The sequence below is a fragment of the Schistocerca cancellata genome, chromosome 2 (genome assembly GCF_023864275.1).
Source record: "Schistocerca cancellata isolate TAMUIC-IGC-003103 chromosome 2, iqSchCanc2.1, whole genome shotgun sequence".
Classification (NCBI taxonomy): Eukaryota; Metazoa; Arthropoda; class Insecta; order Orthoptera; family Acrididae; genus Schistocerca; species Schistocerca cancellata.
In genome coordinates, this window is record NC_064627.1 from 866,200,526 (window position 1) to 866,226,622 (window position 26,097).

The following is a 26,097-nucleotide window of genomic DNA, read 5'->3' on the forward strand; positions in this document are numbered from 1 at the left end:
ACAAATTGCAATGCTTCATTAGTCTATGTGGTAGTGTATTGCAAAATTTTGTAAGCAATAAGAATTGTGCTGCAAACAGGGCCAGCATAGGTGTAAGCAGGAAACACAAAGAAAGTAGTAAAATGTCTGAAATCTGATGCAAGTCAGCCTAGAAACTCAAACCTGTTTGACTACTCAAAGTAAACAAATATAATAAAGGTTTTTTGTGACAGTATAATAGTGTATGTTGTAGAATATGTTATGTGCAGCAATGTCACAAACTTTTTTTCTCAAAAAATTGATTTCTTTTGTTCATCATATTAGTTATTAAAAAATAAGAATCACAGTGCTTTGAAAATAAATAATATTCCCGGAATGTTGAGTCAGCACTACAGTTTAAGCACACCATGATAATTTTGGTTTTGAAATTAAATTTGCCATAGCTGCATCAGTATTTTTCTTGATTTTTAAAAAAAGAAGGCAAAACCTATGTTTAACTTTGTTTCACAAAAATTTGCATCTTTATTAGTTGCTGTATATATAAGATTTCCTTAAGACAATATATTTATGTAGCAGGACAATCATCAGTACTCTGTTCAATTCACTATCAATTCCTTGTGTAAGGAATGCAAACTTACTTTTCCTAACTAATAATTTTCTCATTAAATTCAAATCATATGCATACTTCTGATATTTCTCTTTAACTTCACTTCAAAAGGTAAAATCATACATGAAAATTCTACTGTTAAATATTAGATACTGCTGGAGAGAGACAGAGAGAAAAGTTATAATTAGCTCAGTTAATAGTGTGGTAGAGGTAGCAGATTATTTAGAGGTATTACACGAATTTAATCATTTGGTAAACAAGTAACAATTAGTGGCCAAAACTGCACATTCCTATTTCCTGAATGGTAGCTCCCTCAATGGCATCACATTATTGATAGAAGCATAATGATACTCAAACCTTCATCACAAAGTGAAATAGATTTTAACATTAGAATTATCTAGAAGCATGTGGCAGAGAGTACCATTAACTTATAATATATGTTTAGGATAGACTGAGTGTTTATTGCAACAAAATAACTTTTTTGTGGTTTGTAATGATGTCCTCCATACACACACAGTTCAAATTTTGTGTTATGTACTGTTTTCATATGGTACAAAAATATCATTATGCTACAATGAAATAGTAATCAGTGTTTGCTTTTTCTCTATAATTAGGAAAATATTCAGCTATACAAAGTCAAAACAATTCTACCAATCATATATGGTATGCAATGAAATTATTTCCAAGCTTCACATCTGAGTGAACAGTCCTTTCCACAACATTGTTTGGAGCAGTAGAAAGAACAAGGGATAGATGAAAATCTATTGTAATCTGCAGTGTAATAATTGAAGACAACTTAAAACATGTCTGTCCATACGAAAATGTTGCATATAAAGTTTTAAAAACACTGTTAATTTACTCATTCATAGAATATTTCTAGAATTAAAACTGGAAAAAAACTATTTAGTTGCATTTGTTTGAGATGTTGTTAGACTAACAGGTAACTACTAATAATCCACATAACATTTTTGCAGTTCTACACCATTGAAATTTTAGTGTTGAGGAATGCCACACAAATACTGTAGAAATGTTACAGAAACATCTTGCTACATGGACTTAAGATCACAGATAATATTAAGTGTAAGTACCAGTCAGACAAGTTTGAATTTTAATTGCACTTAGGACATTATATACAGCTTCCAATAAAGATGCTTTGTAGATTCTCATATTTAGCACTGGCTATCAATGCAGTGTAGCAACAAGTGCAGTTGCTTGTACTAAAATAATGCTATTTCATGAACATTAGAGACCTACGTTCCACACTTTTTGTGAGAATCACTACCTTTGAGGCAATGTTACTGACTACTTTTTAGCATCACAATGCGAAGTTAGTGATGACTTACTTTACCACAATATAATGGTTTATACAACTATTCAATGAAAAAAAGTGAATATAAGGACATTATAGTAGCACCAATTAAGCAGAGATAGTAAATCAGAAAGAATATCTGCAGCAGACATGATTTTAAAACATAGTGTGTAACAGATGAAAAAATGACAAACATGTTGAAGCTCCTTACTGTTTTACCATTCCATTTTGTTTTGAATTTTTATGAATGACTAATATGTGGTCAGTAATGAGAATTAGTTTAGTAAATAAAAATGTTGAGAACTATTTAAAAAATTAAGAGGGAACCAACCAAATAGTAAAAATATTCATGATAAATTTTTATTACTATGATTTTTGTGTGGGTTATACTTGTCAGCTGAAGCATTTTCAGCAAATTCTGAGTCTCTGTCAAAGATCTGAACCAATTATTTGTTTATGCCAATCACAACATATTTTTTAATACCATTCATTAAAATATTCATGCTGTATAATTTATACAACATAACATTTTATACAGACTCTTTTATGATTAAAACAACACTGTACAATTAACAACTGCTAATCATTTATCAAAAAATTGATTGTATAATTTTATAAACAATTTTATACAGGTGTAGTTTTTTGAACAGTTTTCCTTTCATAAATGAAACATAATTTTAGCTGAACAGCATTAGACTTTTGATATAAATAACACAAAACCTTTTTTAAAAAACTTTATGCTTACAAAAATTGAATTTGATGTACTAACATTACTAAATCTTTTTGAAACTTGAATGATCATACAAAAATCTTTTTAAACATGAATTAGGATAAAAATGTCATTTTCTTGATTTATAATTAAAATAATGTTACTAATGACACTTTTATGGAGAAAGGAAGAGACCCCGTTGCCACAGGTATGAAAAACTTAATGAAGACACAATTCTTGTGTCACTAAAATCATATTGGCACCTGTGTCACAGGTTCTAATTATGTTCCCATGCCTGTTCCTGTGTACTGGAGCATTTCTTTCAAACATTGCAGGCACAATGTGCTAGACATGGGAAGTAACAGAACCTGCTGGCATTTCTGATTTTAACTAAATTTCAAGTTTTGTTTATGCAATTTCTCATTGTCAGAAATTTACAAAGAGGTGCTAATTATGGATGATGAGAGTTTTAATAGTTAGAAGTAAGAGAAAATAGAAAAGTTAAAATAAAAATATTTGACACATTTTTGCAACATTTCAGGATCCTTTTATTTCAGTACTCTTTTAAACTAAAATAACCAAGTTTTAGAAGAGAGTACTATATGCTTGTTGTTTAATTTGGTAATCTCTTTCTTAGCAGAACATCTATTTAATGTTGTTTCTATTTTTATGCACCTCCCTTTTTAAAATGACAGGTACTGATTTCACCTAATTTTAACAGCGAATAGTCTATGTACCTCCATTTTCTCTCAGATACTATTGTCATCCTATGTGACTGTTATTACTCACATCAACTATGATATGTGTCTGTTAGCCATTAAAAAGAAATTAATCAAACTTCAGTAACAAACTATGAACTAAATTTATTATGAACAAAAGTATTAAATACATAATTAAGTTTTTGACCAGAATGTTTACTGCATAAGTCATTTGGATATTGTTCTCGGTTCACTGCTGTGTCCAGCACTTTTACTGTCTTCTGAAATGAGGCTTCTGTAAATTGGTTCGGTAGCACTGTCATCCACCTCAAATGAAACTTGGAAAAGGTCACACGTATCATCACATTCCTTATCTGCTTTGCACTCTCTTGTGTCTATATCTATTTTACAAACATTTTCCTTTTCACTGTCCACACTGTCACAATCTACAATGATTCTGTCAGTAACTTCACCTACAATGACCGGTCTGGAGGTAGATGGAGATTTTCTCCCACTGTGTGATGAGGATGAAGAACTTGGAACTGATACCGTAATTTCACTGTGTGTAACAAACAGTGGTGTAACATTTGTTAATTCTAAACTGGAGGCATCACTTGAAAGACTATCATCTGCATGTTCACCTTTTGATGAGGACTGAAAGTGAGTATGCACTGCCTTTTCTGTTAACAGTGCTGGTGGGGACTGAATAGCAGTTGCTAATTCACAAACGTTTTCACTTCTTAAGCTGCTAGTCATACTGCCACTTCTGTTTAGATCATGAGCTGTTACTAAAGTCAAAGAGGGAGTTAAAAACCGTGGACCAGCCATAGTTCTGTCTAAAACAGGGGCTTGTAGAGTAGACTGTTCTGCTGTGGCTGCACGATAAGGTGGGGGTATTAGTGTAGCTGTTGGAGATACACAGTCAGGGGAAATATCATCAGATGGAGTCACGGACTCTGGATCTGCCCAGTCAGTTCTCCTCGGCTGGGTGCCAACCAGGAGCTCTAGACGTTGTGTGCTGCCCAGATCACTACGTCGCAAGCCAGGCACTGCCAGCAGACCTCTACTCCCCTCATGTGGGTCACTTGCAGTTCTTTGTATTGGTGCTTTCTCTTTCACCTGAGGCAGCAGCTTAAAATTTGAAAATACATGCATTAATGAAGGTGCCAAGAAACATCTTTTCAATAACAAAATTAAAATGATCTTTATTAATAATGAAACAAGAACAGTAGGATAAGCAGTCTGACAAACATAAAAACAAATAAATTAAGAACTGGTTCAGAATTAAAAACAGAAGCTTCACTGAAAAGCAAAAGATGTAAATGATGTTTCACAATTCTGATTAGAGGCTTCTAGGGCTTGTAGAGGGAATAATAATGTTTTGATAAGGAAACCATATCCAGAAATGTACCATTTGGTTATAAAATAAGTTTGAAGTTTGAATTACTTTCAAATCTCCTGCTTCCTGGTATACATAGAAACCAAGAAGAGGGCACTGTCATCAGTCTCTGTTGTAGTTATGGCGTAAGGTACCATTTTTGTCCACCTACAACAATGGCTGCAAGGGACTGGGACATCTGCAACTAGGAAGGTTGAATGTAGTGCTCCACAGACGTGCCACACTCTTGACTTTGAAGAGGATGTCCTTCATCACTTAGAGGAGAACCCAACAATAAGTACTGCTTACAATGAGTACTCAAAGCATTGTCATTAACATGGGCTCCTGTACAGCATGCAAGTAAGAGTTCATTGGCTCTACTGTGTTTGTACTGTGATATGGGAGATTTGAATGTGAGAGTTGAATGTGATCTGATCTTCAAACATGTTTTACATCCAACTGCTACATTTCCAGATGTGGGTTCATTATCTAAATTTTACCTACTTAGTCTCCTCTACAACCCCTCAAAGCCTGTAAAAGTAATTGTGAAATACCCTGTATAATAAGTGTTTTGGTGCCTGTCACCTGAAAAGAAATGGAAATTCCTTTCCTGGTCCAGGGCTTATAGTATCGATTAATAAGTATGGAAGTAGATTTCCATTAAGGATCAATATTAATGGTTTTGTTAGGGACTATAATTCGGTCTTAGTGAGGTTAAGATGTAGGTGTGTGTGTGTGTGTGTGTGTGTGTGTGTGTGTGTGTGTGTGTGTATGTGTGAGCCCAAAAACAGATTTCATTAATGATGCTTCTTTAACTAAAGTTTTACCTTTCAAACTATCAATTTTTTACTGAGTAAGTATATGAATGGTTCTGAACTACTGTCAAAGTTATTACTTATCTATCCATTTTCACAATTATGGTGGAAAAGTTCTTATCGTGCTGACATCACACAGTTTCCATACACATTAATTACCCAATTCATTCCAATAGTGCTTAATGAAAGCAAACAAAAATACATAAAATATGATATACTCATGTTTCTTCCACATACCCTCAAGAATGTTTTATGTTTAAAAAGTGAAAAAATACCATTTTCATTTATGTACATGTTAATTAAAATGCTTACTACAAATTATTTAAATGTCTACATACTAAGCTGCATAAGATAATTCCAATGCTATTGTACCCAAGCACCATAAAAAATGAAAACAGTTTGCAAAACTGACTTACACAGATTGCATTACTGTTCTGATGCTATGCATAAGTCAGGTGTTACAGCATCCATGTTACATGATATAGTACGTAAATTGGTTCTGGCATGACTTTGCCATCAGACTATTGGAGCAACTGGATTGGCTATACACTGATTAAAAATAGGTATTGGTCTATAGACCTAGAATACACTATTCTCATAGATGAACCTTGTATTCATAACATTTGAGGTCATACTGACAGAAAGGAAGGATGTAATGCTAGTACATGCAATCAGTAACTCACAGTGTAATCATACAGTTACAATAGCCATGATTCGAAAGGCTAAGTGGAATGTTTAGAAACATTCATTCCTGTTACAAAAACCAATCCATTACAGAAAAATTACGTTGTCCACAACATTTTAAACTAACAGTGTTAACTATTTGGATCTAAATAACTTCACATAGTACATTATCAGAATAATATTCAGAAACATTTGCAGAGACCACAATAATCTGATTTTTATATGCAAAGAAGAAAACCCCTCCAGGATAATATTATGTACTGGTATGTTGATGATGGTGGAGCCAATAATAAATGGCAAAAACTACTTAAAGATGAAAAATTAAACAACAAATTCATATTTTTAATATATATTAAAAAAGCATTTTATGATTTTCAAATTTTCAATGAATAGATTGCTGAATGTAGCAAAGGGAAAAACAATTCTATCCTTATATATCACATTATCAAAAGTGCTAAATTAAATGCCATTGTCAAAACCAAGCTTCCACATAATTCAAAAGGAAAGCTTACAAACAATATATGGAACCAGTTCTTACTTAATGGGAGTGAGACATGGACTTTTAATGAAGAAAAAGAACACCCCAGAACTGAGGGTAGCAGGGCAAGCAGAGAAGATATGCATGTTTTGAATTATCAGGAGAGACAGAATGAATAGAATGGAGTAGAAGACATAATGACTGCTCTGAAAATGAATTGAAGCAGGAGGGAACTTATACCCAAGTGGCTGGAATGAAAATCCACACAAAAAAATCCTTTGGTGGAGTCCAAGAGATAAGAAAACACTGACACTATGGCCTAATCTAAAGTGGCAAATGAGACTGGAAGACACACAGAAGCAACATGGATGTGCAGAGGTGAAGACTGTAATCCATAGGAAAGGCCTGTAGCAGCAGTGGATATTGAACAGGTACGATTATGGCATTAGTTGGAAAATAACTCATTATTCACTGAACAGCTGAGGGTTGAGGGAGATTTACTCAGTTCTGATATGCACGCTCAGGCAAGTTACAAAGTATGGATTGCAAAACTGTATAGCAAATAGTTGGTTGAGCTAGAAGAAAACTATTTAAGATTTACTGTTTGGGAGAAACTTTTTATGAAACAATGGGCACTCTCCAGAAGGTCACCTAAAGAAATGAGTGCTTTAATTTCATTTGAAATACTAAGAATTCCTCTATAAGTTGGAAATATTTGCTTGATGAACTTTAAAAAATTCATTCATGGCAGGAAAAACAAATCTGCTGGGAAAGGATGTAATAATGGAACCTCTAGCTCCAAAGACTCTGATACTATCTCTGTGTGCCAGTTACTGCTAACACTTCATACAATATTCTTCTAGCTTTACAGTTTTATTTTGGTGCCAATTTCCCTTTGTATGTAAGCTCAGAATAAATATATGAAGAAGGACCAATTTGTTAAGGAATTACATTGATTGATTCCTTTCTTCTGTTCATATACTGCAAGGTGAGGTAATATCAGATGGAATTTTCATTTTCTTTAAGGTAACTTTGAAAAGAATATTAAATTCTTGAGACAAAAAGTGCAAGATATTTTGGATGACACTGGAGAATAATATGATCTAAGAACTTCAGTCACAAATATTTTTAATTAGTTAGAATCCAACAAATAAAACTGTCTGATTTACCCCCTTGATGGGATAATTTCTGACATTCATTGGATTTCCACGCAAAGGTCCATATTACATCTAATGGGATAATTTTGTACAGTGACTACCTTTTAAAAAATAGACATACTTAGAAACATGTTTTACATGTTTAGAAAACATTTTTTGCAGATGGCTACGAAATATTTTACACATCTTCAATAAACATTTGACACATATTCAGAAAACTTTCACAGACATACTTACAAAATATTTAATTAATTAAGGCAAACTACCCGTACGACAAATCAATAATAATCTACAATATGTTCTCAGTGAAAGAAAACTCCCCCTTTTCTTCTCTTGGAGTCAGCAACACTCTTACAAGTTGGCCTTTGTCTACAGTATCATCATCTGGAATGGCAGGAAAGATAAATACAGATTTGCTGCTTGAAATGGATGCAGAAATCTGACTTCCACTTCTTTTGTGCCCACATTTGTTGGGATTCCAACAAACTGCCTATTTTGCTGCTTCCCCCCAAACATTTATGGACAATCCACAAGAACAAAAGCCTCCACTTCCAAAACTGCTTCCCCTCTCTGCTGCTTTTGTCACCAGTTGGTATTACGTCGTTATTCATAAGCAATTCAGACACTGAGTCAGCATTATATCTCTTTCTCTTATCGATGCCTAAAATGGATTTTCCTTGGAAAACATCTAATTTTCACTTTTGTTGGACACGTGTGTTATTTTCCATTCCATAGTGAACATACTGAAGCATATCTTCAAAGCTTGAAGACAAGGCTTCTAAAGAACTGTTTTGAGAATGACTTCCATCAGGCAATTTTTTGATGACTCTTTCAGGGTCAAATGGAATTAATCCCACTGCACGAAATGCACTTCTTATATTGTCTTCTTCAGCTGCGGACACTTTTTTCAACATTTCCTTCAAAAGTAAGGGGAAAGCATCTTTCGATATTGGCCCATGGGCGCTTTTCTTCCATTGCATAAGCACTGCCCACCAAGCAGCTTTTAAAGGTCTAAAGAAACCTATGTCTAATGGCTGTAAAATATGAGTACTGTTTGGTGGCAATAAAATAAAAGAGATTTTATTCTTCTCACATTTGTCAATTACTCACAGTGAAATGTGATTTGAAAGGTTGTCTCCTGTCATAACTTTCTCCCCATCCACTGAGTTCAGCCAGCACGCTGGCCCTCATTGTTAATCTACGAGACAGATTGATCAGGAGCTGGCACACATCCATGTCCTGGAAGGGGGTGCTTTAATGCTCTTATCTATCCTGGTAAGTGTTTAGCATATGTAAAGGACATTGAGCTAACAAGATTGTGTAACACTGAAAGATTTTGACATTTTAAAATATATGACCTGTAAATAATATAATTATCCAGAAACAAATGAATTGTGTGAAATATGTCACTCCATATACCAGTAGTTCCTACCTGTGTATTACTTCAAAGAAAGTAAGGGGTAAAATTAGTGGATATTATGTACTAGGTACATTACTTACCCAGTTTGGCGATTCTTCTTCAGCATTTTCCTCAACTGTATCAGTATTGATGTCACTGGCAGCTTTGTAGACAGCTGTATATTCAGTTGCAGGATATGCAGGAGGAATGCTGGGAGGCAGAAGAGGCCCCTGATGAGAATGAAAAGTCTGCCGGCGTCGATTATGTGCTCCACGTCTGCTGCGAAGCTCAGTGGAATCTCTGCGCCTCTCATTCATACCACGTACTCCTTCATCTATTGAGAAAGTGTTATCTTAACACTTTTCAAGATGCTTACAGTAAAATAAATTAGGAGGAAAACGTGAAGTATGAATCTATCTGTTTTAGTTACTTGGATCCAAAGATTCTTTCATTATTCCTTCAAAACTAATACCTATGAGGCAATTAGTGTCATTTGTAGCTGATAGACATTGTATATGTTACATATAAATACAAACTAAAAGATTAACCTTCTTAAAAAAGAAAGGATTAATTTGCTTTGAGGAATGTACTGCCAATATTGGAGTGATGCTTTTAAGTTTTACAGTTGAAGCCCATAAATTTCTTTGTTCATTATTCTTAAAATAATTGAAAAGAAAAATATGATATGTAATAATTGTCACATCTGTGTAAGTTTTTGTATCTTTGCTGAGTGAGTACAACTGAATCTTTGAACTGGTAAACTGAAAGTACAAGGGTTGGAACTTTAATAGTGGCAACTATTTATTTACAGCTCATACAAAATAGATACATGTTTCAAAGTTTTATTGACCTTCAAAGTAGTCACCAGCATTGTGTGTAACTCACTGCCAGTGATGTGTAAGTCATAGGATACTCTTAGCAGTGCCAGTTGTATTGACAGTTTGAACTGCGCGGTATATTGCCCAACGAATGTGTAGCAGCTCTGAAGCAAATGCCGTGAAGTGTTTCCTTCAGTTTAGAAATCGAGTCGAACTTACGAGGGCTTAAGTCAGGGGAGAGCAGTAGGTGGTACAGCACTTAGCAGCCCCACCAGTCAAACAAATCAGTAACAGCTTGCACTGTACGTGCTTGAACATTTTCCTGCAAAATGATGGTCAGGTCCTGCAGAAAGTGTCATCACTTCTGTCTCTACACTGTTCATTTTTGGAACATAACCTACGACCAGCTTAGAGACAGAAGTGATGACACTTTCTGCAGGACCTGACCATCATTTTGCAGGACAATTCTCAAGCAAGTACAGTGCAAGCTGTTACTGATTTGCTTGACTGACGGGGCTGCTAAGTGCTGTACCACCTACTACACTCCCATGACTTAAGCCCTCGTAATTTCAACTCTATTTATAAACTGAAGGAAACACTTCACGGCATTCGCTTCAGAACTGCTATAAATTTGTTGGGCAACAGACTGCGCCGCTCAATCTTTCAACACAACTGGCACTGCTAAGAGTACCCTACGACTTCCACATCGCTGGCAACAGGTTATACACAATGCTGGTGACTACTTTGAAGGTCAGTAAAACTTTGAAACACACATCTATTTTGTACAAGCCATAAATAAATAGTTGCCACTATTAAAGTTCCAACCCTTGTATTTGGTATTTTATTGTTGTCAGTGCATCTCTGAAGAACCAAGCTTTGTAAATTTTTGGTAACCTGTTTTAAATAAATAATCTTAATAGGTCATGGGCCCAGAGTGTGTGTGAACAGCTGTGAAATGTTTATTTTACTTGTGAATAAATTTTTGCAAAATAATGTGAATCTGGCCACAGTTTTGTGTTTCATGAAAATGGTAGCTGGCACTAGTGATTAAAAACTAGAAGTGGATAAACTCAGAGCACCTTAAGACTGGGAAAAATGGAAAAGGCATGTGTTGATGCTGTTCCAAGTATAAGCACCTCAAGATATTGTTAACAGTATGTACAAGTGTCCTGAATTGGCGGAACATGTGACCACAGAAACATTAGCAATACATGAACCATGGTTGAAAGTCATTGTAAAGTGACATGTTTATTAGTATGCAGACTAGGAAAATCTGTTGCTGAGTTGGTGCTGACATGCATTCACACAAGTGAAATTTGGGATAAGTTACTTGCTTGATTCGAACAAATGAGTACACAGCAGCTGCACATGTTGATCAAATCATTTTTCTGTGTTCAACATGATAACGAAGAAAACATTAGTACACATGCTGTGAAGTTGCAGAAGGTTTTTGTGGATTTGAACGATGACTGCAGAAGCATGAGAAAAATGTTTTGTCTGAAAGAATCTTAAATGGTCAAGTTTTATCCTCGCTAGGCAAAGAAAGTGGCAATTTAGACCAGTGGGAAATGATTGCTTTTGAAAGTTTAAGTATGAACCATTTGATTGAAAAACTGTGAACGACTGAACTGCATTCAAAGTATAGTTGAGTCAACTGTGGTCGCTGCATGCAATGGTCCTAAGAATAAAATTCAGTGATGTAAAAGTGAAGATATTGCAATCTTTAAAAACAATCTTGAATATGCAATATGAAAATTTGTTGTCATAAGTGCACCACTGGGTAGCAGAGCGTATGATGACCAAGACAGATAGTAACACTTGCATCAATCAATTTCAAAAGAGTGTTGCACTTCTGATACATGTTCCTGGTGCCTCAGTCAATAATTGTGTTGAAGTATACTCTAAGTACTGCAACAGTGGTGCCACAAATCACATCAATGTAAATAAACTATATCTTGTACTGTATACAAAATTCGTTGTTAGAGAGAGAGAGAAGCAGTTGAATAATGCCAGAAAAAAATGCTGAATTGAAAAATGTACTTTATGTTCCTGAAGCAAGTGCTCATTTGTTATCCACAAAAGCAGATGCAAGAAATGGTTTTTGGAAGAGACTTGATAACAAAAGTATCAAAATTGAAGACAAAGTGAGTCAGGAAAAGATGTTGACTGGTCACATGACAGTCATGGTCTCTCATGAGAGTTTTGGTCACCAACACAAGCAACACATAAAAATCATCTTGAAGAAGAATGATTGTAGCCCTTAGGGAGTAGCATGAGACAGGAAAGGACACTATGTGCACTCAGTGGGTATGCCTGGGGGCTTCATTCAACATGCTGAAGAGGATATTCCAACAGTCACTGAGGGAACAGGGTGCAACCAACTGCAAACTGTGGTGCACTCTATCCAATACAGATAATGACAGCTGTAGAAAACCCAGAAGTAACAGTGTAAGATCGAAAGAAATACCTCCCACAAGTGCAAGTATTAAAATCCTAATGGTAAACTGTTGAAGCATTCACAACAAAGTGCCAGAGTTTGAAGTGCTCATGAACAGCTGTGAAATTCACATAATACTAAGTACAGAGAGCTGGTTGAAACCTGAAATTGATAGCAGTTAGATTTTTATGGAAAATTTAAGTGTATATTGAAAGGATAGGCAAATGGGAAATGGAGGTGGTGTATTTGTCACAGTAGACAAGAAACTCAAATTCAGCAGGATAGAAATTGAAGCTGCATGTGAGATTGTGTTGGCACGACTCAGTATCAGAAGAGGACACAAAACGAGAACTGGATCTTTCTATCACCCAAGAGGCTCATCTCCTGATGTAACTGAAAACTTTAGAGAAAAGCTCAGTTCACTTCTACATTAGTTCCCTGGTCATACTTTAATCAACATTGGAGACATAATTATCCAACAATTAATAGGAAGAATTACAGTTTTGCTGGTGGTGGGCGAGACAAAACTTCCTGTGAAACATTACTAAATGTTTTTTTTTTTTTTCCATAATGTGGGGCCACAGTCATAATATATTTCTTTAAAGTCAGTACTGCCATTAGACTGTTTTTATTTGCAGTGTTACATTTACACGATCATGATTTTGGATTTACAATGTCATTTTCAAGTGTTTTAATGTTATACAGTGCCTAAGATGGCATACTGCCATATTTAAAATACACTATTACACACATTGTCTAAGGGTCAATATTTCTGGTAAAAGCCTACTGCTTTATTTTATCACTGAGTGAAAAAAAAAGAACCACTGTTAGACACACTGAGCTTTTACCAGAAATATTGACCTGACAATGTGTCTAATAGTGTATTTTAAATATGACAGTATGCCATCTTAGGCACTGTATAACATTAAAACATTTGATAATGGCATTGTAAAGTCAAAATCATGATCATGTAAATGTAACACTACAAATAAAAAACAGTCTAATGGCAGTACTGACTTTAAGGAAATTACTAAATGCCTTCTCTGAAAACTATCTAGAACAGATAGTTAGGAACCCCATTCATTACGGAAATATATTGGATCTAATGGCAACAATTAGTCCTGGCCTCTTTGAGGATGTCAACATCAAAACTATTGACCATGGCATGGTTGTGGCAACAATGGTTACCAAAGTATAACTGAAACTAGTAGAATGATACATATGTTCAGTAAACTAGATAAAAAACCAGTAGTGTCATCACTGACAAACTTGAAACTTTCAGCACAGGGCAGGAGTATGTAGATGAACTATGTCTCAAGTTCAGAAGAATAGTTGACCATACACTGGATAGATATGTACCCAGAACAGTTCATAATGGGAGGGAACCTCCATCATATACAATCACTGTAAAGAAACTTCTAAAGAAACAAATATTACTGCATAATAGGTGTAAGACAAAGTGTAGGGCTATAGATAAAGAGATGCTGAATGAAATGTGTGGATGTCAAGAGAGAAATGTGTGACACCTTCAATGAGTACCATAGCAGAATATTGTCAAGTGATATTTCACAAAAACCAAAGAAATTTTGGTCATATGCAAACGTTGTTAGGGACACCATAGTTAAGTGTCCAGTTCCCAGTGAATGAGACAGGAACTGGATTTGAGAATAGCAAAGCAAAAGTTGAAATGCTTAACTCTGTTTTAAAATGCCGCTTCACAAAGGAAAACCCAGGAAAACTGCTCCAATATAATTGTTGTACCACTGAAAAGATGAATGAAAAATAAGTATGAGCATCAGTGGTACTGAAAAACAGCTGCAATTGTTAAAACTTAACAAAGCTCCAGGGCCTGATGGAATTCCTATCAGATTCTATACTGAATTTGTGGTTAAGTTAGCCCCTATACTAATCAGTGCCCAGTTACTGGAATAAAGCATGGGTCACACATCTACAAGAAGCGTAGTAGAAGTAATCCACGAAACTACCATCCAGTATCCTTGACACTGATTTGTTGTAAAATCTTAGTACACATTCAGAGCTCAAACATAATGAGATATCTCAAACAGTATGACCTCCTCAATGCCAGCCAGCATCGATTCTAGAAACAACGATCATGTGAGGCCCAGCTCGCATTTTTCCCACATGACATACTGGAAGCCTTGGATCAAGGCAGATTGCCGAAAACATTTGACTCAGTAACACACCTACACTTATTGTCATTATAACAATCATATGGGGTATCAAGTGAAATTTGTGAGTGGATTTAGGAGGTTTTGGTAGGAAGAACACAGCATGTTATCTTGGCTGGAGAGTCATTGTCAGTGCAGAAGTAGTTTTAGGTCTGTCCCAGGGAAGTGTGCTGGGACCCCTGCTGTTCGTGTTGTATATTCATGACCTTGCAGTTATCTGTAATAAAGTACTATTTGAAAGAAGCTGCATGAATATTCAGTCAGATTTCAATAAGACTTCAAAGTGGTGCAAAGACTGGTAACCTGCTTTAAATGTTCAGAAATGTAAAACTGTGCACTCCACAAAACAAAAGAACATAGTACCCTATGACTATAATATCAATGAGTCACTGTTGGAATCATCCAACCGATACAAATACTTGGGTGTCACACTTTGTAGGGATATGAAATGGAATGATCACATAGGCTCAGCCATTTGTAAAGCATGTGAATAACTTTGTTTAATGGTAGAATAATTGGGAAGTGCAATCTGTCTACAAAGGAGACAGCTTACAAATCACTCATTTGACCAGTTATAGAATATTGCTCAAGTCTGTGGGACCCATATGCACAAATGACCGGCAATTCCAGCAGCTCAGGCTAGAATGGCTCCGGAGTTGGCAATCGTGCAGATGAGGTGTGATTGCTTGTGAATATGAATGGTGTGTGTTTCTCTTTTGCTGATGAAGGCTTTGGCTGAAAGCTTTGTGTAAGTGTCTTTTATTTGTGCCTGTCTGCAACTTAAACATGTCTTCTTTATGGTAAGTAGCAATCTCTCTTTTTCCTACATTGTTGATATTCCTACCTTGAGTTTCCATTGTTTGACTACGTACTTTTAAGTGGTCAGCCTCGGCCATTTCATCTTTTCCGTTAAAATATGAAGTATTGCCAATTCAACCACTTTCATTTTCATACAGCCATAGTATTAATAGAATTACTGAATTTAGTGTAAGAGAATGATTTTATTTATGTTCAATATCATTTGGAGCTGTTGTAACATAAGGTAGCAGAGTCAACTTTTCAATACACCTGTAGCCATTATTGATAGTCCACCAAGCCTCTATGATGATGAATGCTAACATCTTTGGTCTTTGCTGTCGTGATGTATACTTGTGATCTTGTGTATACAGTTTATTCAGACAATCAAGTTCACATTGTTTCGTATAGCTGGGTTACCTCTCTTACCTCGAATGAAAAAATCCACACACCAAAAAGACTTGAGACAAAGAAATTTCGTTTTTATTGTGGATTCAATGTGCTTGTTAGTTAACATGGAATTAACTCACAAAGATGCTGACATAAAGAATGTCACTGGGATGCTTTGCTGTTAAGGTTCTGTCATCAGTTTGTAACAGCCAATGTCTTGTGATGACATACTATTGCTACATGCACTCACTTCTTTGCTAGGAGATTCTCTTCTGGGGCTTGAAGGCACAAGACATGGATACAACTTTTAATCTGCGGAAAAGGGCTATAAGAATAATAACTAAAAGTAGTATGTGGGCTCATTGTAAGGAACTGATTTTTTTTTATTTTTATTTTTTATTTTTTTATTTTTTTAAGAAAAAAACTGGATATCCTTACTGCATCAAGTGCGTATACCTACAAATCTGCTGTGCATATCAGGAAAAATATAACTAAGAATTTCACCAACAAATCAAGGAGCAAGAACTAGTTTGAACTTACAGTTTGGACTTACATTTACTAAGGAGAAACATACAAAAATCCAAAACAGCATTTTCTGTCAAGGAATAAAATTGTATAATAAATTCCACAAGGATATGCAAAAGATTTCTAAAATACATCTATTTAAAAAGGCAGGCAAACCATTCTTCATAAGTAATACATACTGCACAATCAAAGATTACTTAGTGGATTCAGAACAGTGGTTAATAACAAAAGGGTATAGCTACAACAATTTATCACATTACAATAATGTAATGCTTTTACAAGAACATTATGTGCCAATATCAATAGCACATGATAGTAATATCTTGTCCTTCTCATGAGTACAACACCTCACTCATTGTGGGGGATGCTGACTCAGTTTTTCAGGTGGACTGAGGGGATGTCACGAAGAAGGCCTAATGGGGAATCCTCTTAAAGCACAACTGCATAGTCTATGTGTATGTACATTTTTCAAACTATTTATTTTCATTGTATTAAGATGACAAATCCATTACCATTGTAAGATGATCCAGGGATGAGTACATGAGTAATATTGATAGTAATAAAAATTATCCAGTCCACAGCAGACAATCACAAAGCCTCTACAGCAGAGTGACATGTTCCTATATGCAACTGTGACATTAGCAAACAGTAGCAAGTGGTGCAAGCACATCTTATGAGGAGAGAATTTGACAGTTGAGAAACTTTTGGTGAGCTTGAGAAATTCTCATTTTACAATTGTTTGATGTACAACCCACTTGTGAAGACTTTCTAAGGACTTTCCTAAGTGACTCAAATATTATGATTGGAAGAAACTGAAGTAAAAATGGTTGAAAATTGAATTAAAGAGAATTTAGCAGCTCATCGTAAATGTTACATCCCATCAAAGGAAGAACTTTGCAATATTTCTTTAGTTTTCTGTTTATTTCACAAGTTTGTTAAGTGATTTTCTCTTTTTTTTTATTTCAGAGAAAAATGTCTACAACTTAATTTCAGCAAGACACAAGTCATTGAAGAGCATCTTAAAATTGATGACAGCTTTCTCTACAAATGTCCTACTATATGGTTAAAAATGCTTCATTTCAAAATGCCAGAAAGCAGGTTTCAATGCTGAGGGCAGTGAACAATATAGCTGAAAGAGCAGTCAAGTTGATGCAAGAATTTCATGGTTTCATCATGGTTCAGGAGGAACAAAAGTAATTTTTATTACATTGTATACAAGAACATCGGAAGATTTATTCTGAATGCAGAAAGTTTACTTTGAAAAGAAAATTTAAAGAATAATATTTTTTACTTTTTAAACAGTAAACAAACATGATCTGGACATATTGGTGTTTTATTTAATAAATAAACATTAACTTATAGAATCCTTCCATATTTACAAATTTTTACGACTTGTGTTTGGTACTGAGTCAGCATGTGTTATCGTAATTAAATGAAAGTAATATTTACCATGTGAGTTATTAAGGCCAAACAGAAAAAAATATAGGGTATGCATATTTGATTTCACAAAAAAATATCCCTTATGACTTGGGACAACATAATGCACACATAAAGCAAGAAATTGGAGACCCCTACACTTTCAAAAGAAAGCAACAGCACATCTTAGCAGCCACTATTTTACAACTCATCTAATCGTCTACACTGAACTGTCTACACTGGAGGACTGTAAGTCTTTGTTAATAATGTGGCAAGAAGTAATACTAATTTCAATAGAGCTTCACTCTTGCAGTCTGTAGGTACATAACTTCCTTTAATTTTTGAAGAAATGATTAACTTTTTGTGTGTCAAAACTCTTTGGTTCATACAAAATCTCTGTTATCATGCCAGACTAAAGAAGCCACACAAGTTACATTTTTTAAAAAGTTTATGATGAAATCTGACCTGTTTCTGCTGCAGAATCAAGAGATGTGAACATGAAGTCTGCTGGCAGAGAGCGACCTCTAGTGAGAGTGGGATGGGCTTGCTGCAACTGAATCTCTTGTTGTTGTTGCTGCTGCTGTTGTTGGTGTGACATTGCAAGTTCCATTTCTAGAACACGCTGTAGTTCCTCTTGCTGCTCTTCCTCCAGTAGTTCTTCTTGCTCTGCTGCAAGTTCTCGTTCTAACTCCACTTCCATGTCCAATTCATCTTCCATCTGAAAATAAAGGTGATTGTAACTTCATCCTATATACTATAATTGTAGGTCATGCCAATCCTGACTGAAGCTATATTATATATTTATTTTTGCATTCTTTGACAGTTTTTGTCACATGATGTGCAACGCAATACTACTTGTTTTGGGTGGAATTATCACAGTATTAGAAATCAACAAAAATGATAAAACCATTTGATAAGTATTTTCTTATGTCTCCTATTATTTACAAAATACTGATCTTCATTTCTGATCTGACACGATCTTTGTGCTTTCATGCCTGTGTGGCTTATGTTTCCATACATTGTGCATCTTCTTTGCATAACTCATGTATTGTCTCAGCAAATCAATAAAGTGTGAGTAACTAAAAATATACATATATTAATGTGGATCATTGCTCCCACATGTGGTGACCCAGACAAGACCATGGCAGATGACAAATGCAGCATCACACATCACTACCATGTGTGCCACCTCATCAGGTCACCTGTTTGGTACTTCATTTGGTACTGTGGAGGAAGTGACTAAATTCCATCAGTGGCAATAAATTTCTCACACATGCTCTGCACTTTCCACCATATGCAGCTCATGGACAATTCACTAAAAAGCTGCATCATTTATACCATCCCTTGTGGAAAATTTGCCACCCCGCCGTACATGACTGAACAGCTAGATCTATATCAGGTCCTGGACCTTTCTTTTGAAGCCTATAGCATAATAGATGATAACCTGCAATTCATCATGACTTTAAACACTTTGGACTCTCTCACCTTTTTGTTAGTGACTGATGACTGATGTCGTATACGAGCATCTCAAGGACAATGTAACCAGTTGAACTGCAATTCCAACACGTTCTGACAAGTGAACTTATCAGCAACAGATCACCTTCTGCATTGTGGCATCATCTTCGACCCTTTGTGTGTAATGCCAAAGTGTCTGAAACCACACTTAAACAGTTGTGGATAATCCAGTAGTCTTTTGCCATCACTTGTGCTGTAGTTGTAATTAATGCCTCAAACTTATACTTGCAGTTACTCATTGCTGATCAGATACATAATTTGTTGTTAGATGATAATGCAAGTGGGGCCCCACAAACTGGATATAGCATTGTGACCATAGATCGAGAGGCCACTAGAGGGGAGCAGCATCGACTCACAGAACAAGCTGACTCTCTACAGTGTGACGCCAGCACTTTCCAATGACACTGCAGGCAACTTCCAGCAGATCCCAGCATTCCTCAGCTTACTGCGCAACATAGCACTCGCCATGATGTCAGCACATGCTCTAATGTATGAGGCACATTCAATAAGTAATGCAGCACTTTTTTTCTGAAAGCAGGTTGGTATTATTTACAATTCCAATACACCATATTATTTCCCACTCTTTTGCCAGCAAAACCCTATTTTTCAACATGATAGCCTTTCAATATGACAGCCTTATGCCACCTTGTTGGGAGGTCCTGTATGTCCACATGGTACCACTCTACTGGTCGTTGTCAGAGCAAACGTCCAGCAATAACCTCCCCATCATCCACATACTGTTTCCCATGGAGTGAATCCTTCATTGGGCCAAACAGGAAGTCAGAAGCTGTGAGATCTGGCTGTAGGTTAGATGAGAAAGAACAGTCCAATGAAGTTTTGTGACATCCTCTCTGATGTGCAGACTTGTGTGAGGCCTAGACATTGTCATCCGCATTTTTGTGGTGATGCACTACACTGAAGTCATGTCTTCAGTTTCCTGAGGGTTGCACAATACACTTCAGAGTTGATCAATAAACCATGAGGGAGGACATCAAACAGAACAACCCCTTCAGACTCCCAGATTAATTGTGGTCTGTCAGTCACCTCAAATGAGAGTGTCTGCACTTTCCAACATTGCACCAATGTGCAGCCTGCTGGCACACAGAAACTGGACAGGTTTACATGACCTTGTTGCAATAATTAAGACACCCCACCCAATGATTCATTGTGTTTTTGTTCACTACCAGGTCTCTGTAGACATTCTTCAAGCACCCAAGAATGTCTTTGATGCTCTGGCTTTCCAACGAAAGAAATTCAATGACAGTTCTCTGCTTGGAATGCACCTCCATTATGGACATTATTTTGAAGGCTATGTTTAGCACCATCACCTATTTGAAATCCAGGAAACTATATGGGCTGAAGCTTGAGTATTCAACGATGTCCCAAATTAAATTCCACATTTTTTTCAACTGAAATTGCCTGAGAAAAAAAAGTGTTGTATTGCTTATTGAATGTCCCTTGTCAATATCTGCAGTCCTCTACTAGGCAAACAAAGGATCTTCCATTCCACATAGTATTGCATTCACTAACGACAATCATTCTCAAGAGGGCAGATGCCTTACTAATATTGGACATGTGACTCTCCCTGACATTTCAACTCGACAATCTACAGCTCAAAAACTTGGTACATCATGTCATTTACATGTCCAGAAAATGTGTGTGTTCCGAACACACTTAATAGACTCAGAGTTGCACATCAGCAAAATCTGAAGCCTAACATTCTTCTGTATCCTGGCTAATGGCAGCAAAAAACTCCAGAATTCCTACTTTCAGATGATGTGACCTTTGTGTTTGGGTTTCAAGAAAAATTTCTAGCAGATGTTTGTCATGGATGTGGCCAAGCCTATTCATTGAGCAGACTTTCTGCACCATTTCAACACTTGTGTGTCCATACAAGAGGCTCAATTCTAAATGAAGAATGAGAGTATTTACAGACATACAACATGTTCATATGATGCTCACACCTATAGGTGACAGCCATGCGGGAAGTGATACTGCCCACTGTTAACAGCAATAAAACATATCGAGCCGCTGCTATCAGGACAGCTCTGACAAAACTCCTAATGATAAAAGATGACATCATTCCCCTGTCTATTCTGCCTGCCACTAAACAGCTGCATGCACCTCTACTGCCATGTTTCAAAACAGCTGCTATCGCTTTCCTACCCCACCAGGATGGCCGATCATTTTTCTGCCATCCAAGTTAACACCCGGACAAGAACAAGAAAAAATCATTTGACATTCCTATACACTGTGGGCACGGCTCCTCCTTTCAGCACAGCAGACACTCCAGACTATTGCCCACATTGCACCATGCACCAGTCGACCACTTCGCACAATCCCCAGATAAACATGCACAACCAATGCCTACACTGATTGACACACCTGCCAAAGATGCCATCCTCCACAGGATACTTCCCCAGTTTCTTCCATTTTATGGCTGGTCCACATGAAGACTGGCCGGAGTGTACCACTTGAATGTTCATTCATTCCAGGAGCTCCACTCTATAGGGGTAGGGGTAGTCCAAGACAGACTGAAAATGTGGAATATCTTCCTCTCTGAACTGTCATGATCTCTGTATCTGTTTTTCTGCCAGTGTGTCTTATGTTTTCACAAAAGGTGTATCCTCATTTCATGGCTTGTGTATTATATTAGTCAATTAATAATGTTTCCAGAATGAGATTTTCACTATGCAGCGGAGTGTGCACCGATATGAAACTTCCTGGCAGATTAAAACTGTGCGCCTGACCGAGACTCGAGCTCAGGACCTTTGCCTTTCACGGGCAAGTGCTCTACCATCTGAGCTACTGAAGCACGACTCATGCCCAGTCCTCACAGCTTTACTTCTGCCAGTATCTCATCTCCTACCTTCCAAACTTTACAGAAGCTCTCCTGCGAACCTTGCAGAACTAGCACTCCTGAAAGAAAGGATACTGTGGAGACATGGCGTAGCCACAGCCTGGGGATGTTTCCAGAATGAGATTTTCACTCTGCAGCGGATTATGCGCTGATATGAAACTTCCTTGCAGATTAAAACTGTGTGCTCAACCGAGACTCAAACTTGGGACCTCTGCCTTTCATGGGCAAGTGCTCTACCAGTTTCAATTAATAACGTGTTTGTAACTAAAAGTATACTCATATTAATATGGATTGTCATTCCCACAATCATTTGAAAAGCTTGTGAAGAATTCAAGTAACTCAACACATAAGAACTGCAGGATGACACAGCCCACAACTGTTTTATGAGTATGTGCATGGCAAGCATAGGGCCCCAAGCTATTGAGGTACTTCTTCCTTCCCTGTGATACAATTTTTCTCTCTGATTAATTCTCTAGGGCGGATTTCCTGCAACAGCCTAGTTCACTCATTGGACATTGATCAGCTTCTTCCACTTTGTACTCTCATTTTATATCTCACATTTTAGTTAAGTAATGTTTGGTCCTCACACTTTTTCAAAATTTTGTACAAATTGTGTGGGCCATGAGGTTGGGGTTGCTCACTACTTAGCAAGGCAGCCAGACAATTTGGGGGAGATCCTCAGGTACACTTAAAGTGATAGCCCCCTCGACTGCACAGGGATCACTCTGTTGCTGCCCGAACTGCACCTCCTCGTGCATGTCAAGCAATACGTATCTCCCATTTGCAGGCACCAGATATTCAGCCACTGGCTATCATATGTAGTGACCTTTGCTCAGGATGGGTGGTGCCTGTGTGGAGAGCACTTATTTGGAGTAGGTGACATGATAGCAGATACTCAGCTTAAAGACCAAAGTTATCAGCCTGTGGCCACGAGACTCTGGCAGTCTCTTTAGACAGACCAAAATTTAGTGCCAACTGTTACAACCCTAGGAACGTTCCCTCCTTGGTTCCACTGTGGGAGGAAAGCAAAACCCAGAAACTTGTAGACAGGTATTCCCCACAGTTCCTGATTTGCACCCACAGATGGAACATCCTTTTTCCATATTTAACCAATGTTTCTTTGTGGAGAATATTGAAAAAGTATTTGGCAAATCTCAGCAGTGAACAGACATGCAGTATGAGTCACGCACAGGACAGGTGGAATCAGATGCTCGAGTGTATGTAGTTTCTATTCGATCTGGTGGAGGTCACTAGCTGGAGGACACTGTCTCAGCTGCAGTCAAAATATTGTCATTTTTATATGCAGTTCTGTTTTTTTAATATGTTCCAATTGTTTATTGATTGCTATTATACTTGTGCTTAGTTATGAGAGTAATGAAGGTGTGAATGTGAAATAATGTTTTATATAAAATTTTTATACTATACATTCAAGTAACTGGTCTCGTGAGGAACGTTCATACCATGAAATTTGTTATAAACTACACTACCATTTGTGGAAACTGCAACACAAAGAAGAACATGCATGAATTCAATTAATTTAATACCACAGATTAGGTACATAACAAGCAACAAATGATTACCTTTTCAAATCTGTATATGTCCTTTGAGCCCTACTATTCAGGATCTTGTATGGCCACTGTGTGCTGCAATTAGAGCTGCTATAAAAATGGTTCAAATGGCTCTGAGCACTATGGGACTCAACTGCTGTGGTCATAAGTCCCCTAGAACTTAGAACTACTTAAACCTAACTAACCTAAGGACAGCACACAACACCCAGCCATCACGAGGCAGAGAAAATCCCTGACCCCGCCGGGAATCGAACCCGGGAACCCGGGCGTGGGAAGCGAGAACGCTACCGCACGACCACGAGATGCGGGCAGAGCTGCTATACGTAGTGGCATTGAATCAATAAGGTTGTGAATATGTTCCTGAGGGATTTTCCTCCATGCAGTTTGTATCCAAGCCCCCAAATCTGTGACACCAGTTACTGGAGGATCGTGACACACCAGGTGTTGACCGACCATATCCCAGACATGTTCGATGGGTAACATGTCTGGCGAATATGCAGGCCAGGGAAACAATGATACTTCACTCTTCGACAAAGGCCTGTACATTCCTCGCAATATGTGGCTGTGCATTGTCTTGTTGAAATGTGGCCTGTGGAGCTGCCTATGTGGCCTGTGGAGATGCCTGAAGTAGGGGAAGTGCCTCAGGCTCCACAACCTCCATTAGGTATTGGTTGCTGTTCAAAGTGCCCGCAATATGTATGACACAAGATCAATTGTTGTAACCAATGGCACCCCAAACCATCACACCTTGTGGAGGGACACATCCAAAAAGATTACATGTTGCCACTCAGCACCCAAGTGACAGTGTTCAAGAGCCCATTGCAGTTGGAGGAGCTTGTGGTTTCTGCACAATGGAAGCCGACGTAATGGCATGCATGCAACCAGTCCAACTGCAGCAGACGGCGAAGAACTGTTGATGCAGACAAGTTCCCACCTGTTGCAGTGCTCCAACGATAAGCCAACACTGGATGATGCTGTAAAGTCCATAATGGCCATGCTGACAAGATGATGTTCATCCCATGCTGTGGTCATGTTCCATGGTCCACTTCCTGCTCGTCACTGCGTATGACCTTCCTCTATCTACTGCTTCCACACAGGCATCACTGTCATAGTAGCATGTCCAGTGCGAGCCGAAATGTCATGGTATGTCAACACTGTTTCCTGGAGACTGATCATTCTGCCCTGTTCAAACTTGCTGATATGGCTCCCTTTGACGTCAGTGCGGCATACTGGCTCTCACTGTATTGTTTCCACATTGTGTGACAGCTCTGCACTGACTAAAACAGGCGTAACACCGACCCAGTCAGACTGACACAAGAGGGCTCTGCTCAGCCTATGTGTACCCCATCTCGATGCAACATATCACGTATTGCTTGCACACTTGTTGCCACTGCCACCAAGTGTAGCGCTATTCAGGTGATTCCTTCTCGGTGTTGCACTTTTCACAAAAGGCAGTGTATTTCATCAGTTTCTGGTACTGGGGGAATGATATTGTGATTTCAGTAAAGTAATTTTGTTATGAGGGAGGTAATTTTATATTTGTGGGTTTTCAAAATTTATTTATGTTTATTTACTGTTTTGATTCAGTGACATGTTTTGATTGGTTCTGTGCGTATGGGCGGGATTGAGTAGGTTCAATGTTGCTTTCTGACTGGTTGTGATGTTTCTTTGCCAATCAGAAATTAGCATATTCACATGTATTTTGGGAAACAGAAACTTCTTTTGTGTAGAAAGATGAATAGAGTTGGGGCTTGGATCTCACAGTGATCAGTCCTATTGACAGGTACTCTGATGAAAATTATTAATGTTGTGATATTTTGGTACCCAAATGTTTGAGAAGTGCCATGAAGTGTGGAAGAGAGTACAATTTAATGGATGGTGTGAAATTAAGAACTTTTGGTGATATTTTAAATAATTAAATTCTGCATAGCTTGTTGCTTACTCGCGAACGTGAACATTTTGTTATGTGAGACTGATTATAGCAACATTTGAGTGAGCTATTTTAAAAGAAACAACCGATTTGTAAACAATCAGTGAAGGATAACTAATAATCACTGTAAACTGGATATGGTTATGAATGATGTGTACCTGTGGACTTTTCAGACTTTGTACGTCTTAGAGTAAGGGTTGGTAGTAACTGGTGTAAGCATGCTTACCATAAGAGAGTGAAATTTTATGCACATGGATACTTTCATTTAACTATTATTAACCTTCCACCAGCAAAACAATTTTTAGTGCAACTTTCGGTTACTAGGTATACAGCTGTTTTTTTCTATAGCTTTTTCTGGCTGAAAACTGTATTTTAGTAGCTTCAAGGAGGCATGCATGTGAGAAGAGATTCACCACAAGATGAGTGGAACTTCATAGGCAG

General features: G+C 37.2%; 1 protein-coding gene across 1 annotated transcript in view; it reads right to left on the reverse strand.

Moving 5' to 3' along the window:
- Positions 1-2,535: 2,535 nt before the first annotated feature.
- The window catches only part of LOC126159435 (voltage-dependent T-type calcium channel subunit alpha-1G-like), a 633,155-nt gene continuing 609,593 nt past the window's right edge, over positions 2,536-26,097 (reverse strand). The window contains exons 34-36 of the mRNA XM_049916549.1: positions 18,249-18,501; positions 9,315-9,547; positions 2,536-4,433 (exon numbers count right to left, since the gene is read on the reverse strand). Coding sequence (XP_049772506.1) covers positions 3,531-4,433; positions 9,315-9,547; positions 18,249-18,501 — 1,389 coding nt within the window. The 3' untranslated portion in view covers positions 2,536-3,530. The remainder of the gene's footprint in view (positions 4,434-9,314; positions 9,548-18,248; positions 18,502-26,097) is intronic.